General features: G+C 45.7%; 1 protein-coding gene across 7 annotated transcripts in view; it reads right to left on the bottom strand.

The window, feature by feature from the left end:
* The window catches only part of ARMC9 (armadillo repeat containing 9), a 134677-nt gene that overhangs the window by 23000 nt on the left and 93487 nt on the right, over positions 1-18190 (bottom strand). For all 7 annotated transcript variants that reach the window (XM_069103261.1, XM_069103265.1, XM_069103264.1 and 4 more), the window contains one exon: positions 514-618. In XM_069103261.1, the coding sequence (XP_068959362.1) occupies positions 514-618 (105 nt within the window). The remainder of the gene's footprint in view (positions 1-513; positions 619-18190) is intronic.

The raw sequence follows: 18190 nt of genomic DNA, 5'->3' as shown, positions 1-18190 counted from the left end.
ATGCCAAGGATGCCCACAGAGGGGAGACATGCTTCCGCTCTTCCCTGAGGGTGGAATCCCCACAACAGAATGCTTCAGTTTCCAAACACATTCCTCGAAATCCCCTAGAAATAATTCACAGACTACAAATCTCACTGTCCTCAGAAACTAAAAGGCCGAAGCCATGTCCAGAGCCCTTTCCTCTCTACTATCTTTCTTCCCTAATGGAATGGCCAGGGAGGTGACAGGCCATTTGGGGATGTGCTTGTGAGGTCACTGAGGAGATTCTGCATTAGAGATGGCTTGGACTCGTTCTCTGGGGGCCCTATGTGACCCCTGAGTTATTCAGTCTGGATCTTCCTGTGGAAGCCACCCGTAGCTATCAGAACAGAGAAGAGAAAAGTGGTGGGAATGGGGAAGGACGGTGTGGCTTTGGTCTCATGAACACGCCTGCTCTGGCCAAAAAAAGAACATTCTTAAAGCCCTCCTGACACGTGTGGCCCTGCCCTGCGGCCCGAGGGGAGTAGTACTCACTCCCAGGTACTCAGAGGTCAGCAGCTTTTCCCCGGAGAGTTCCCCAAGTTGGGGCTGAATCACCTCATCCTTGTCCAGGTCAGACTCCATAACGTCCTGGTCTTCCTGTTTGAGAGAGATAAGGGATGAGCGAGGCCACTGGACTCAGAGAAACCCGCAGCTCGGTAAGACATTTACAAAGCACTGTGCCCAGGGCCATCATCCCTGCCCTCAAAGAGCCTGTGGTCTAAGGCGATGGGGCAGCACGAGGTCCCACAAGTTTGTTTTCCAGTTGGCATTGAACAGTCATTAAGCACTGAGCCCTTGTGGCACAAATGTTTCCTAAACCTCCAAGCTGCCTTGGAGATTTTTGCTAGGAAACAGAGCAGAGCCCGATGATGCCTGGAAGCCCAAGTCTCAGCGGCCTTCTCTCTCACCAAGTGTCTCCATGAAGCTGGGAGAAGGGAGGAGAGAGAGAGGGGATTTCCACTAACTAAATCTCTCCTCTATTAAAGACCCAGAATCCTGGAGGCCAGGCTCACCTCTCAATAGTCCCAGGAGTGAAAGAGAAAAAAAAGCACCCCTAAAGGCTTCAGATGACAATTCTCCAAGCCTCTCTGGGCCCTGTCTCACTCCCAGAATGTCTCCCATAAAGCCTCACTCCCAGGCTTGGGCTGTGCTCCAATTCCTGCCTGCCATGAGCTCACATCTAGTGAGAGGCCAGTGATGTTCTAGTGAGGACCCATGGTGGAAGCTCAGACTGGTCCTGGGGAAGGCCCTCTTCTGGAGGACCAAGCAGATGGGTTTTCTTGGGCCCTTCTAGCTTTTCATTCTAGGATCTTGCCAGAAAGAGCGAGAACCCACCAATGCTGCCCTAGGACCCCCTTTTCTACCTTTCTTGGTATTCTCACTGGTAGGGAAGGGCTGAAGGCCCAAGGCCTGGCCCTGGGACCTTGGATAAGTCAGGACTCAGGCTTCCCTGACCTCCCTGGGCCTCAGTTCCCTCCTCAGCCTACATTCTCACTTCTGGCTCTTGACCAATAGGTCGACAAACATTTATTAAGAACTTATTATGGGGGCACCTAGGTGGCACAGTGAATAGAGCACCAACCTTGGAGTCAGGAGGACCTGAGTGACCTTGAGCGAGTCACTTCACTTAACCCCAAATGCCCTCCAAAAAGCTGTGTGACCTTGAGCGAGTCACTTAACCCCAAATGCCCTCCAAAAAGCAAAAACACAAAACAACAACAAAAAAAGAGCCTATTCTGTTCCAGCATCTATAGAGCTCTGGGGATACATACAAAGAAGGGCAACCCCCCCCCACAACATGCAAACAAGGGCCAGTCTCCCTTCCCCCGCCCAATGCCAGGGGGTCCCCGGCTCCAGCCCAACGGAGGAGTCCAAGCACCCAAGGTGAAGTAACCTCTTAACAGGCAGATTAACGTCTACAAAGACATGGTTACTTCAAAGGTACAGCACGAGCAAGCACAAACATTCCTGTCCCCAACACCTCACGTTTCTATGGAGCTGCCAACATCAATGGAGGGGCGGCCCCAGTCCTTACCAATCAGCAAACACTGACTCAGCAGGGGCCCTGGTGCCTAGTGTCTAGTGTCTGGTGCCAGCACTCAGGGGATTCAAGGCAGGACCTGGCCCTGAGCGGCTTCACTGCTAGGTTCTGCTTCCTGGTTGGCAAAGTAGGGCAATGTTTTGGGGTAGGAACTTCTCCCTTCCCCACAAAAGTGCTTCTGAGTGAAAGAAAGGCCTGCCAGACCCCTCTAGCCCTCTTTCATGGGACCGCCCTCCAGCTAATCCCTGCACCAGAGTAAGCGCTGGGAAAGAGCCCTAGGAATGAGCCCCATGTTGCCCCACCTTGGAGCTCTAACTCATGCGTCACTGTGCCCGTGATAATGATGGCAATTCTTCTTTTCTTTCTTCTCCTCCTCCTTTTCTCCTTCTTTTTCAATAGCTTTTAAAAATTTTTTCCCAATTACATGTAGTGACAATTTTTTACATTCAGTTTTGAAAATGTCTGAGTTCTAAATTTTCTCCCCCTCCACCCTCACCTAGCCCCTCCCTGAAACGGTAAGCAATTTGATACAGGTTATAGCTGTGCAATCATGTAAAACATATTTCCACATCAGTCATGTTGTGAAAGAAGAAACCGAACAAGAAATAAAAGTGAGAGCAGTAGGCCCTGATCTTCATTCAGAGCCCGTCAGTTCTTTCTCTGGGGGCCGACAGCACTTTCCACGATGAGTCTTTTGGAATCGTCTGGGATCGCTACACTTCTGAGAAGAGCCAAATCATTCACATAAAGTCATTCAACAGTCCCAAGCTGATCGTCATACAATGCTGCCGTTGCTGTTGCTGTGTACAACGTTCTCCTGGTTCTGCTCATTTCTCTTTGCATCAGTTCATGTAAGTCTTCCTGGGGTCTTCTGAGAGCAACCTGCTTGTCATTTCTTAGAGCACAATAGCATTCCATCACAATCATGTACCATAACTTGTTCGACCATTCCCCAATTATTGGTCATCTGGGATGCCCTTTCCCCTGAGAAATCCTACCTGTCTTTTGAAGCCCAAATTCAAGTTCTCTTGATGGATCTCCAGGACCCCCCCACCCTACCCCAGGGAATGACCCCCTCAGACCTTGTACAGCATTTTATTTTGTATTGTGCTAACAATCGTAGCATAGAACATTGTGTTATAATTATCTGTGGCCATGTCCTTTCTTCCCATTCACCTGTAAATACCACAGACATAGGCCCATGCCTCACCTATGCTTTGTCTACCCCCAGGTCTAATTCAGACAGGGATACTGGTCAAATCTGTGGCTCAATTTCATGGCCGTTCTATTTGTTACTTCCACACTGACCTGGGCCCTTGTTCTAATCCCAGCCCATAGTGCTGACATTAATTTTCATAGCATGAGGAAGCTGTCTCCCCACAAAACTTTACTCAGTGTTTCAGACTTTCTGAGCCACACGAACCACCCTCAAGTGAGTCTGGGATCATCCTTGGGACACAAATTGCTACTGAGTTGGCTGAGGTTAATCTATGAAGCAGCCCCCAATTTGATGGGAGGCCCACCTTGAACTACCCTTTAGAAGAACATTGCTGAGGAGCAGCTTCAGAAAGAAGGGGAGCTGGGTTTTACCCCCTAATCTATGCTTCAGGAGGAAAGAGAGCAAATAAGGGCTGAGTAACGAATCATGGGCCATGGAAATGAAATAAAAATACAACTTCTTGTTCAAGTTCAATGTGAAACTTTTTCTAATGACGTCCACATTCCATTTCAAAGACAAACCAACCAAAGGCTCTGAATCTGGCCCCCGTGGCAGGCATGGTACACAGGAGGCCCTTCCTGGAAGGGAAGATGCCTTATTTCTCTCTCTGTCTCCCCCAACACAGGGGTTCACTCCCACTCCATGTGATTTCTCAGTGTATGACTTTCAATGTTTTTCTTTCCAAGAGACCTCAGCTCACGGGTGTGGCTGATATCAAAGCAGATTTCCTTTGTATGCCATGAGACAAGGCTAATGAATTCTTTTTAAATGTTTTTTAAAATGACGTTTGAGAAGAACCCAGTGATCTAAGAATCAAAATTTCTAGGTTTGAAGTACAGTGGGAAGCTGCACGGTGGATGTAAGGAGGCCACAGCCCCTTGCCAGTGAAGACTTCTATTTGAGAAGTGGTGTAACTGCCCTCACCAAGGGCAGATGTGACTGGAAATAGAGATGGGCCAGCCATGCAGTGAAGATGAGGACTGACAGCCCAAGGATTATGGGGCTGGGGCCCTACTGCTGCCAGTGTAGGCCTCTAGCTCCTTGGGCCATCAGCTAGAGAGGCTTTCTGAGAAAACCTGGATGAGAAGGTGCTGTGATCTGTACCAGTGAAGGGATGGCCCACACCAAGAGAACACGTATTAAAGTCATTTCACTGTTTAATAACCTTAGCCCAGTAAAGTTTTAAAAATTGCCTAATTTCCAACTTAATGTTTTCAAGGTATTTTGAAATTAACTTCATTAAAGCAAGGTGTGTTGGCAAGTAGACTAGTTTCCACATTGCACCTTACCCTACATGTACAAAGAAAGCAGGCAGTGGGGCTGAGAACTAGGCACTGGATGCCAGGGTTCTACCCGTATAGCCTGAACCCAGGAAAGGTGTTCCCTTTGTTTTAATTTTTTTTTTTCTTTTTGGAGGGCAATTGGGATAAGTCACTTGCCCAAAGTCACATGGCTAGTTTTGTGTTAAGTGTCTGATGCTGGATTTGAACTCAGGTCCTCCTGACTCCAGGGCCTGTGCTCTATTCACTGTGCCACCTAGCGGCCCCATTTTAATTCTTTACTCACTAAATCCAAGTGTCCTGTGACTATGTCTATGACTATGTTTAGGGTGAGAAAGGCCTCGACCAGAAGTCAGAAGACATGAGTTCTAATCTCAGTTCTCAGTTCTGGTGGGAAGGTCCTCTACACTGGGAATGGGTGCTCCTTTTGTCCTTTTTCCAAACTGGGGCGCCACTCGCTCCCCAACATGAGAACGATTCTGATTGTTCTCTTAAATTTCCGGATCTTTGTAAAACAAAGACCCGGAGGAGGCACTCGCGGTCAGCGGGGAGGAGCAGAAGCCTCGGCTCCCCTCCTCACTCTGCCGCTCACTAGATGTGTGATGGCTGCAAAATTCAAGTCCACACTTAATGAAGGAGGATGGAGGGCAAGGTGCCATGCTGGGCACGAGCGACACAGAAACCCAAGCAAGGCAGTCCCTGTCCTCAGGGCGCTTACGCCTGCTGGGGAGAGCCAAAATACACACTTCCAAGTACATACATAGTCTAGTAAAAGAATACCCATCAGTTTCAAGAGAACAGTCACCGCGGTGACATCAGGGCAAGTATGGGAGCCTCTGTTTCATCATCCTTTTACTAAGAGTATTACGGTATGTCCTGGGTACTTGATGATACAGTGCTTTGTAAACTCTGCATATAGTTATTAACACTATTATTATTGTCATCACAGAAATTCCTGGAAACAACTCTTATCAGTAATGAGCAAAAGGAATCACTCTCAAGATTCATGAAATGCAAAGAGAAGATAAGAAAGGCTTAACAAAGAAAACCCAGACTCTAACAGAGCCCATTCAGTGAGTTTCCAAAAGTACTTGGAAAACTTGCCTGGGTAATGTTGGGGGAAGGGAGAAAAAAAGCCTCAGCTCCCCAGGCCCGACAATGGGAAGGGTAAGCAGATATCCCATTTAAGCCAGTCCACAGGACAAAGGGACACCTTCCCAGGCAATGCCAAGTAGGTGAAAAAATGAAGAATCTTTATATATTTAATGGGCAAACCTGGCCCCCTGTGGGCCCTGGGCCAGAGAACAGAGAGCTGCCTTCTAATCGTGCTCAGGAATGACCGCGGGGCGGATCAGTCCTCTCTGCTCATTCTCCCCAATGTCTAAGAGAAAAGGATCCTATTGAATTCTATGTGCCCGAGCTGGGCTGTTGTGAGAGCTAGCTGAAACTCGCGAAGTCCTCTGGAGAGGGGAGCCTGGCCCAGAGGCAGGGCATTATCTTTTTAGGGGTGTTTGTGCCCTCTGAATAGAAACAGAGGTTTGTGAAACCCAGCTCTGGAGACAAGACTTCTGAGGTCCTGAGAGGGGGAGTGAGAGGTAAGGAAATGTTTCCACAATAAGTACCTTAAGGTGGGTCTCATATACATCGCTGGAATGTATTTACAATGAGAGCCTAGAATTACATTGTCTTTTTACATTTTAGCCAAATGCCTCAAATTACTGGAGTCTCAGCTGGCTGATAACTGATTGCCTGACGAAATTCAGCCGCCTTTTGAAAGCACTGGAGTTGAGGGGAATTGAGATGCCTGAGGAGAGTGTCTTGATTCTGCCACACCACGGGATTCTTAACTGCTGGCTCTAGACACTCAAGCCTGCCTCTGAGGGATGGGGACTGGAGACAACCCTAAGGGTGATCACCAAATACAATGGAAAACTAGGCTTCTTCCCAGTCTGGCACAGACAGGGCAAGGTGATGGCTTTCCTATACTGGCAGCTGGAGAAGAGATCCAATTTAGTAACCAACTGCCAGAGTGGTTCCATTTCAGTCTTCACCAACCTGGAAGAAGCCTCTAAGCTGGAAGGGAAAGTCCAATCCTGGGGACTGGCCTTCTATGGAATCTCCCTATTTCCCGTGTGTGCCCATGGGCTGCCTTGATGGATGGAGGTCTCCTTCTCCTTGGGAGTTGGCCAGGAGGCTACATGAGAAGTTTCCCAGGGGGATGATGAGAGAAGGGGTTTTGCCTTGCATAGGATCTGTTTAATCCATAATGCCCGTTCAGTGCCCCAATTCAGAGAATGTGGGCCCTGCTGGAATCAGGCCAGCTTAATTGACTCAGTCTGCTGGCCTGAGCTTTTCCTGAACACTAAATGAAGTCTAGGAAGGCATTTGGGGACAAAAGGAAAAAAAAGCAGGGCTTATCGACATACATTTGATACATGAAGCCATAGGAATACCTCCATCCCAACTTTCTCTGGCCTCGCATGAACTCTCCCCACTCTTTGCCCCCTGCCCCCTTATCACAGCCTGCTCCCTCTCTTTCTCTGAGGCCCAACTCTGGAGCTTATTCCTCCAGGAAGCCTTTAATGATTTCCCCAGCTAGACATTATCTCTTCTTCAGGATTCACTGAGTTACTGACCATGGAAGCATGGCTCTGAAGGCAGAAGGAACCTAACTCCCTCAACTTACAGATGAGGAAACAGGCTCACAGTGGAGGGGGTAGGGTGGTGGTGGTGAAGATGAAGCAGGACTCAAGCCATCTTGACCTTCTTTCTCTCCTCATGTGATGATCATTCAGTCCCTGCTACAAGACCTCCTAGGTGGGGGCTGATCCCCTCCTTGAGCAGCCCATTTCACTTGGGGAAAGTGCTCATTGCTAGGAAGTGTTCCCCAACACCATGTCTACCATTGGCCTCTTGGCTACTTCTCCCCATCACTACCACATCTGTCCTTCGGGGCCAAAAGCTATAGCACCGCCCCTCCCCCCCAAATCTTCATTCTCCAGGCTAACCATTCCTGGCTCCTCTGACCAATGTGTAGGTGACACAAGCTCCAGGCCCTCCACCACCATGGATGCCCTCCACTGGCTCTCTGCAGCTTGTTGATGTCTCTCTCAAACTGTGACGCCCCAAAGTGAACCCAACATATCAGCTGAGGTCTGACCAAGGCAGAACTCCGGAGGACCATCCCTGAAATACTCCTGGACATGGGATACTTCCTTAGCTGTTCTTAGCTGTCAAACTCCTATGGAGCTTGCAGTCCACTAATACCCCTAGATCTCTTTTTTCAGACAATCTTTTAACCAGAGCTCCCTCATCACATACTTAGGGAATTGGACCCAAGTAGCCAAAGTCTGTTCATTCATCCCTACTGATTTTTGCCTTATGAGATTCAGCCTAATGCTGAAGCCCACCCTAGATGACTGTTCTCTCCTCATCCCTCTTCTCTCTAATTACTTCTTATCCTCTTTGTCGATTATTCTCTTCCAAGGTGTACGCCCCTACAGTTCCAGACGAGATCACTCCTCTCTTCATGCTCTTTTTCATGGAGAGTGCACACAGTCCCAGATGTTCCATTATAATCTGTAGGGAGATGGCCACCCAACTGCTCCAGAATGTCCAGCCCTAGTCCCTCCCACTTCTCCAGCTCCTTGCTGAAGTTTCTACCTGGCTGAGCCATCAGCACCCAACTTAACATGGGCAAAGACTGAACTTGTCGCCTTTCCCCTTAAACTTGGTCCTCTTGCCAGCTTCCCAGTCTCTGCTGAAGGGCCCACAATTATCCCAGCTTGACGCTGAAATCATCTCTGACTTGTGCCTCTCCCTCGTCCCACATTACGTTAACAGTCACCAAGAGTGTTGACGCTCTATCACACAGTTCTGCCTCTCCTCCTAATGTCCTTGTCAGATCTTCAGTAAGGCTCTCCTGAGAACTTAATATATATTTTTAAAGTTTTCAGTTGCAAATCCTCTGCCCCCTCCCAATGAGAACGCAAGAAACATGATGCCTATTATACACATACAGTCCTGCAAAATGTATTTCCACATTAGCCACGTTATGAAACAAAAGCAAGAAAAATAAAGGAAATAAATATGCTTCTATCTGCATTCTGAGTTCATCAGTTCTCTCTCTATTACATCATGAGTCACTGGCACATGGTGGATCACTGAATTGATAAAGGTCACTGGGTCTTTCACAATTGGTTAGCTAGCATGACAATATTGCTGTTACTGTGCACAATGTTCTCCTGGTTCTGTTCACTCCACTTTGTATCGGTTCACAGAAGTCTTCCCAGGTTTTTCTGAAACCATCACCTTCATCATTTCTTATAGCACAACAGTATTCCACCATAATCATGAAATACAGTTTGTTCAGCTGTTCCCCAGGTGACAGACAATCCCCTCAGTTTCCAATTCTTTGCCACCACAAAGAGAGCTGCTATAGTTTTGTATATATAGGCCCTTTTGCTTTTGCTTTGATCACTTTGGGATACAGACCTAGTAGTGGTATTGCTGTGCCAAAGGGTAAGCACAGCTTTATAGGCTTTGGGTATAGTTCCAAATTGCTTTTCAGAATGGTTGGATCAGTTCACAACTCCACCAACAATACATTAGTGTACCTCCTTCTTCACATCCCTTCCACCATTTGTCATTTTCCTTTTCTGTCATGTTAGCCAATCTGATAAGTATGAGTTGGTACCTTACAGTTGTTTTAATTTGCATTTCCTTAGTTGTTAGTGATTTAGACACTGAGGTCCTTACTCAAACTAAACTGCCAAACATGCAAACGCTACTTCAGAGAGCACAACTCCAATGGGATGGCCATGTTGTTTGAATGCAAAACATACACTAGCCAAAAAAACTATTTTATGGAGAACTCATACTGGGCAAGCATTCACATGGTGGTCAGAAGAAGTGATACAAGGACACTCTCAAAGTCTCTCTAAAGAACTTTGGAATTGATTGCGTGACATGGGAGACACTGGCACAGGACTGCCCAGCACGGCGTGCCCTCATCAGAGAAAGTGCTGTGCTCTATGAGCAAAACAGAGTTGAAATAGCTCGAAGGAAACACAGGATGCGCAAATTTAGAAAATCCGCCCCAAATGTTCACATGGACTATCTGTGCCCGACCTCTGGTAGAGGATTCTGAGCTTGTGTTACTCTGATCAGCCACAGTCAGCAAAGAGATGCCATTCTTGGTTATCTTCGGCAATGAAGGACATCAACCAACCAGTGATTTAGAGCATTTTTTTATGACTATTGATAGCTTTGATTTTTTTTTCTCTGAAAACTTCCTTTTCATATTCTTTGACCATTTATTAACTGAGAAATGGGTCCTATTTTTTTTTTTAGAAATTTGGTTGATTTCTCAATATGTTTGAAAAATTAGACCTTTCTCAGAGATACCTGCAACATAATTTCTCTCAGTTTCTTACTTTTCTTATAATGTTAATTGCACTGATTTTTTTTTTTTTTGGTATAAAACATTTTTAATTTTGTGAAATCAAAACAATCCAATTTACCTCCCATGAACCTCTCTCTCTTTTGTCTGGTCATGAACTTTTTTCCTCTATTCATAGATCCAATGGGTAATTTCTTTCACACTCCCCTAATTTACTTATGGTATCACTCTTTATGTCTAAATCATGCATTCATTTGGAGCTGCCCACTGAGCACATAGCAAGCACTGAATTGGTGTTTACTGGCATAAGAGGTAAGATGTTGGTCTAAGCTCAGTTTCAGTCTGATTACAGTTTTCTCCAACAGATTCCATCAAACAGTGAGTTCTCATCCCTATGGCTGGTATCTTTGGACTCATCAAGTACTAGCTTGCAGTGCTCATCTGCTTCTGGATGCTGTGCACCTAATTTGTTCCACTCATAAGACTCCACTTCCTCCCCAGTACAAAACCGTTTTTATGATTCCTGCTTTGTAATACAGCTTGAGACCTGGGACGGCGAGGCTGCCTTCCTTTTTTCAAAAAAATCGATTCCTTTGATAGTCTTGCCTCCTTCTTTAAGATGAATTTAGTTATTGTTTTCTCTAGCCCTATAAAGTAATTCTTTGGTAGTTTAATTGGTTTGGCGCTGAACAAGTAAACTGATTTAGGCAGTATTGTCTTTTTCTTTCTGAGGACTTTTAATAATAGATAAATTAAGAAGAGGTAAGGGCCTTACCTCTCATTATTGTACTTCCCAAAATATCCTCCATAGGACTGCCAAAATCATCTGCTTCTGTAAATCCACACTCCCCATGCCTGGAGCTGCCTCTGCCCTCCCATCTTTCAGAATCCCAATTCTGCAAAAAGATCTGCTGCCCCCTCACATTTTTGTTGTGCCTAATCTGGATCTGGCCTTTGCCCCTATCACACTCGCAGCTGAATGATCCTACAATGCCTTCAGGTTTCAAATCCTGGACAGTACAGGGCAAGCTGGTATGATGTGGCTGGGGAAGGAATCTGTTCCAGGTAAATCAACCAGGAATAGGAAAGCCAGCTTGAAGATAAATGAGAGAGGTCCCAAGGGCCAGAACATGGAGATTTCCAAAGGAGAGTGAGGCAGGCACAAAGCCTGGAGCCCAAGGAAACAAAGGTCCAAGAGCCCAGGAGGAGTCTTCATTGCATAGGCAGTCAGAAGTCAAGGGCATTGTACCCACTGGTCTGTGGCCATGGTAAGAAGACACTGTTGGGGCGGCTAGGTGGTGCAGTGAATAGAGTACCAGCCCTGGAGTCAGGAGATGAGTTCAAATCTGGCCTCAGACAGTTAACACAAAAACTAGCCGTGTGACCTTGGGCAAGTCACGTAACCCCAATTGCCCTCCAAAAAGCAACAACGACAACAAAAGGTAGTGCCAAGTTGGAGCCCAGGAGGAAAGGCTTGTTTGGTGGGAAGCAGGGCAAGGGAGAGACTCCGGGCAGGATCCGAAGGCTGGGGAAGCCAAGTCGCTCTGCCATGAAGAGGGCTAGAACAGGGAGTCCCCAAAGTCTCAGGGTGGCGGGACTCTGAAAAGGGGAAGCACAGCTTTACACCCCAAGCAGAGGAGACTGAATTGGATCCTAGATGCCACAGGGAGCCAGCAGCGCTTCCTGCGGATGGACTAGAAATGGGAGAGGCTGGGGATCGGGACGCCTGCTCGGAGGGACAGGCGGGAAGTGGAGAGGGCCCCAAGCAGTCTGTGCTAACTGCTACGTGGAGAAGCGTCTACCTGTGGGCAGACAGGCAGCACTAGTGTCCCCCACATCTCCATGGCTTCTTACTGGACAGGAGTGCCATAGAGAAGTAGCGGTCATGCAGAAAAGTGGACAGAGGCCCTTCAGGCAGCACCCATGGAACAACGAGGAGATGGCACCAGAACGCGTTCCTCTACCCAGGAGTCTCAGTAAGCAGGCAGAGCCTTGGCCAAGAAGGGTGCTGCCAACTTGAACTCCCAGAGAAAGCCATCTACTCCTTCTCTGTGCAGACACATTTCTCATTAGAAGGCTCTGCTAGGGGCAAAATCATTAAAGCAGAGGAGGCCCACCAAAAGTCCATGGGAAGGACCAAGAGAAGATGCCACTGGGGCGGCACCAGCCCTGGAGTCAGGAGGACCTGAGTTCAAATCCGGCCTCAGACACTTGACATACTTACTAGCCGTGTGACTTTGGGCAAGTCACTTAATCCCAATTGCCCTCCAAAAACCAAAAAAAAAAAAAAAAAAAAGAGAGAGAGAGAAGACACCATCTGTGCCCAAAAAGAGGGCTGTGCATCCTACTGGGGGAAGGGGAGTGTACAACCTATACACAGATAACTAGAAAGTATATACCCAGTAAATACAGAGTGTTGAGGGAGGGGAGTGAAGAAGGCTAACAAGTCAGAGTCTTGAAGGAAGGCTGCCCAGACTCCAAGAAGCAGAGGCTGGAGAGAGAACATTCCCAATATGGCAGACAGGTGTGAGATGCAGTATTGTATATGGGGCTCAGTAAGTTAGCTGGCTTGACTTCAGTTTAGAAAACATGAGGGTCCCAAGGCCCTGCTACAAAGACCAGGCTAATTTTTCCCTAAAAGGCAGGAGCTGTTCCTGAGCCCTGATTGGTTCAGGGGACAAAGGCTCAGGCTGATGTGGCTTCCCAGTCACCCTGTCGGAGTTTCTACTGTCTGCCACGTTGCCATTCCATCACCATCTGACTGAGCACACCTACTGATCCCATGTGTTTCCCCTGGAGATGCAGGGGGCTGTGTCTGTCAGAACCAGGGCCACATCCTTCCTGTGCTGTGGTTAACTCCCTTTTGTAAGGAGCTGGGAGGTCTAGGAGCATCTCCCTTCCTCACCATCTCCCACCTGGACGGCTGCAGCAGCCTCCTGCACGGTCCCTCTGCCTCAAGCTTCCCCCTTCACACAGCTGCCAAGTGACATTCTTGAGGCATGGCTTTGATCGTGCCACCCCCCTGCTCCAAAGGCTTCACTGGCTCCCACCTGCCTCTGGGTTAAAACCTAAATGCTTCTGTTTGGCCTTTAACGCCTCTGGACATTTGGCCCATCTTTGCACATTAACTCCTCTTTCCTTACCCTTCAGTCCAGGCACACTACCTTCACACACAGCCTTCTTGCTGTGGCTTGGGTACAAAATCCCACTTTTGAGCTCTGCCCCCTGGGCCTCACCTCAGCTGCTCCCTCTTCCCTGAGGCCTTCGCTGATCCTAATGGCAAGCCTCATTCTCTGCCACCACCAATTACCTTGGTCATAGTTTGTATTTATTTATATGTGTATAGATTGTTTTTCCTTGAAGGTAGTGAGTGAAATGGGTGAAAGTATTCTCATAAAATGGGAACAATAGTCACCAGAATTGAGCTAGGTCCTAACCCCCTCTAGGCCCGAGTTTCTTATCAGGTGATTACACCCTCCCTACCCCTAAATGCTTTTAACCACCTGCCTTTGCTCAATAAGGAGAGGAGCTGAAATATGTGTTTGTACTGGGTACTTAGAATGTGAGGCCACGCATCCCCCCAATGGGAATGGAGGTCCAGATATTGGGGAGGGGTTTTGTGGGTTTTCTTAGAACTGTTTGTATAGGGGTATATACCTGTCTGCTTGATCTCTGTGCAGTGCCCCCCTATACCAGCTTGCTCTGGGGTAGGTGATGCCCAACTCTCGTGAGACTTGACTAGAGAAATAAAGAGCTTCTGTTTTTGCCTTGGGAAGCCTCTGGTTTTTTTATTTGGGTAAGAGTCTTGTATCCCACACAGTTGGTGCCCAACGTGGGGCTTCTCCTTGATTGAGGAGGGGGCTTTCTTTCTAAAAGTCAGGACCAAGTGCACGCCAGGGATTTCCTGGAGGTCTTGAGCTTCAGGGAGGGGCCACTATCCTGTCAGAGAGAAAGACCTAGACAGAGGGATTCAGAGAAAACAGAAAGTTCATTAGGGCTCCAACATCAGGAAAGAAAACTGAACAGAAAGATCCAGCTGGCCAGTGAGTGTGAGCAGTCCAAAAGCGTACATGTACAGTCTGGCAATAAGCACTCAGGGGTCTGGGGGTGCAATCACATAAGGGTGGACTCTTAAGGAAGTTCATGAAGCCACTGAGAAGAGCTTCCCAGGTAACTGGAGAGGAGGGGCGACCCTTCTCGGATAATTCCGCTAAGTCTTTTTGACTTGGGGAGTTCAGTGATGGCTCCCATAAATTTGTTAGGAACGGGAATGGGACAATCTAAGTGTTCGCAGTTGGAGTACAAATGTGAAGTACCAACAGATAGTCCATTAGGCAATTGATTGCAAAATTGGCACGAATTACCAAAATATGAAGGGAAAGATGATAGAATATTGTTGTTATGTGTGGGGTGAGATGTCACTTGGAGCAAACGTCTATTGGCTGATGTATGGCTCTTCCAAAGATGAGGTGTGCCAAAGGTTAAATTTGTATGTGAATTCAAAGATACCATTCCATTCTGAAGAGAGTGGATTTGTTGCCCTTTGGCTGCCTGGGTCAGAGGAAAGGGAAGCACCCGGAATTTAAGTGACTTTAGTTTGGATGTTTGTCCTGTGTAAAGTCAGTTTAATTCTTTGTGTCTCTGTGGTTTTGTCTGTGGATTTTTGACAGCTTCTGTGAGCTGTGGTTGAAATTGAACTTCTTGCCCCCCCCCCCTTCTCGGGAGGGGGAATGAGGGAAAGAAAAAGATAGAAAAATGTTTTACTATTTAAAATTAATAATGTAGAAAATCCCCTTCTCTCTTTCTGTGTCCCAGGTCCTGGCCAGGCTCAGGGCTTGGAAAAGAGAAAAGGATAAAGAAAAGGAGGGAATTTTCCCCCCCTGAAATCAAAAATAGGCTGAGACTGACTAACATTTACCCATTTCCTGCCTCACCCAAAAGTGAAACCCCATGGAAGGTAACTAGACAGATTAGGCAACTTATAATCACTATTAGAGGAGAAAATGAAGGGGTCTGAGATGAAGGATCCCTCAGAGTACCCGAGAAGATTTTGCTGAGAAACCATTGATAAAGAGGGAGGTAAGGAAAAAACTCTAAATCAAAAGAATCTGAGATATATTGAGAGTTTCTAATGGGAAAAGTGAAAATCTGAAAGAGAGGTGCTTAAAAGGGAGCACCCTCCCCCATCCCACCCTAAGGTAATTGGGAATGTAAAAATAGGGGGGGGGGGCATAAGGTTTGGGATGGTACATAAATTCTGTAGTTTGATACTTTTTGTAAGCCTCTCAGGAAAAGAGGGGCAGAGAGGGGAGAGAGATGTGACTCTCTCTTGGTAAAAATTGTTAGGCATTAATTCCCTTTAGTTTTAAGGCAGCATGAAATTTTGGGGTATGATTATTAGGAATGTAAAGGAATGTAGGCAGTCTGAGTAATGGGTTTTGAAAGATTGGGAAAGAGAAATAATGGTTTGAGTGAAAATGTGAAAGTTAGGAAAAGTTTCTATTTGGGAATAAATAGGGGGTGAGATGGGGAATGTCCCCCACCCTGGGGTGCCCTTGTGTTAGTATCAGATGGTTTAAGCATGTTGCCAGGGTTTGAGGAAGTTTTTTATCTTAAGTGGAAAGACTGAAATTAGGATGGGCACTGATTATAGTAAAAGAGATAGATTATTGGGATTTGTAATTATTATTAAAATTAAAGAAAGTAGTTAGGATTTGGTCCAATATATGTAATTTTAGATTGACCTAATAAGGGAAAAGCAAATTTCCTGTAAATTTCTTTAGGAAAATATAAAAATGAAAACATATTTGTGGGTAATATTTCCTTTAAGAGGACCAAGGGTATTAAAAATTTGGAAATAAAGGGTAATATGATTAAAAAGAGATCTGTATTGTTATTTGGTATTAGGGAATGGATTCATTGTATGAACACCCCGCCCCCCCAATGATTTTGTAAGGACTGTGGTGGAATCCACACCCTAGGAATTTGTTTTGGGTAATATAATTGTAAAAGTGCTTTTGGCTTTGGCTTGCACAGGGTTCATACAGACTGTATTTATTAAGGTGTGTGTCTGGGTGAGAACTGGGAGGCTAAAAGCTGGTAATTTTATGAGAAATTTTCTTTGGGGTATGATGGTTATGAGATGAATGAATATTCTGTGTAAAAGCAATTTAGAGGGGCGGCCAGGTAGCACAGCGAGTAAGAGCACCAGCTCCAGTGTCAGGATGACCTGGAGATCAAATCTGGGCTCAGACACTCAGCACCACACCCAGAAATAACTGGCCCTGTAACCTTGAGCAAGTTACTTAACCCCGGGTGCTTAAAAAAAAAAAAGCAACTTAGAAATAATTAAATTAAGGTTATCAAATTGGCAGCTATTTGATTTGGGGTTTTAAAGTTTAAATTTAGGTATTGGATATGTCCTTACAATATTTCTAGGAGTTCTTGTGTTAATTTGGTAAATAGTTGTATTACTTGTGTTATGGGAGAAGCAGTTTCTCTCATATTATAGATGCTGCTAAGTCTAAATGCTGCTAGGTTAAGGATTATATTAACAAAGGAACAAGGAAATAATCAATACAGCACTCTGACCATATGCACTGTAACCTGAGAAATTCTAAATTTTCAAGTTTGTCTTTGTTTTAAAGAGGAGGATCATCTAGACTTTTCCTGTCCCTAGGTAGTTATTCAGGCCCCTTAAGTATGAGGAAGTATTTCAGGAAGACTGCTAAGGATACAAATGTAATGTTGAAACACTGTTTCATGAATCAGAACGTAGGATTAAAAGTTAGTGTAGTGAAGGTTGTATTTGGGGGAAATAGAGTCATATCACTGGACTTTTCAAAATGATGAGGAAGCAATAGATTAAACCAGAAGAGAATCCTGGTTAAAGGAAAAGAGGTTTTAGTGTGAGTTCAGATTGAACAGTCATAAAAGAATAAGAGAAAATTTGGAAAGCAAATATAAACCTGTTAGAATAAGATTTGCTTCCTTCATGAATAAGAATATAAAGATGAAAACAGGTTATTTGAGACTTGCTTTAAAGATGTTCCTCAACCAATGAGAGATTATACTCATGTTTTGGGTTGATTATTGGAGATCGTTACTTAAGCTGTTGATGGGACTACTAATTGGTCATTCCTCTGAGCCCAGCTCCAGGTATGAATATTAAGAAAGGCTATCCTAGCCACCAGAGCCACCAACCCATGGTTCCTGAAGACACAGGTATGAGGTGCAAGGAGATTGGGAGAACAACTACTCCTTGTGAGCTGAAGTAGGATTCTCCTGACTCGATTTACCTTCAAACACCTAGTAGACTTCAAGTTTGGCTCAATGCAGACTGAAAATTTATATGCGTTCTGCCTGGAATTAACACCTTGAAATTAGGGAATTCTGGCTCCCTTATTATAATTTTGTCCCCATTCTTGGTGACAAGCTTCAATGATCACAATGTAATAGTTAATCTATTAAACAGTTGAGTCTGGAACATCTAAAGTTAATAATGGATTAATGCTATTAAGCCAAAGATTTAGTATAGAAATTCTTGCATAAGTAAAGACCCTCTAGTTTGCAGGGATATTAGTTGTTATTTAGCTTCAGCTTTGTCCTAATTAGCTAATATTCATAGTAGAATAATTTATGCTGGTGCATGAACAGAAGGAAAGTCTCTCAGAAATTATGTGAATTCTTTTGTAAATGTCTCAATGTCTTGGCAGTTAAAAAGGTTGACCGTGAAGTTCCATGGGTATTTCCGGGTAGAGAGCCTTCAGTATCCATCATGGAAACTACAGCTGCATTCTCTAGATGGGTACCTGTACCTAGAGCTCCCTCCAGACAGAGTGCTGACTATATCTGATGAGTTCACCATCAGTTTCCACGGCAGTGTATCTGGGGCAGGCCTGGAGTACCTGCCCAGGCAGAACATCAAGCTCCATCCTCCCTCCAACCTGCAAAGCAACGTCAGTTCTACAGGCTGCACCATTTCCTGGAATCCTCCTATTGACGAGCTGTCTAGGTCCCTCAGATATGAATGGCATAAGAGGCTTACACCAATATTGGTGTGAGAAACTTTCAGGTGCCAAATGAAAGAGGAGGGATTGAGTGAAATGGGTAAAAGTATTCTCATAAAATGGGAACAGTCACCAGAATTGAGCTAGGTCCTAACCCCCTTTAGGCCTGAGTTTCTTTTCCTGTAAATCACCTGATTTCAGCAGGTGATTTACTCCCCC

The sequence above is a fragment of the Petaurus breviceps genome, unplaced genomic scaffold, assembly GCF_028583685.1.
Source record: "Petaurus breviceps papuanus isolate PSGF00001 unplaced genomic scaffold, PetGlider_PUasm1.0 567, whole genome shotgun sequence".
Classification (NCBI taxonomy): Eukaryota; Metazoa; Chordata; class Mammalia; order Diprotodontia; family Petauridae; genus Petaurus; species Petaurus breviceps.
Note: the sequence above shows the minus strand (reverse complement) of the source record. Positions and strands in the feature narration are given on the sequence as shown.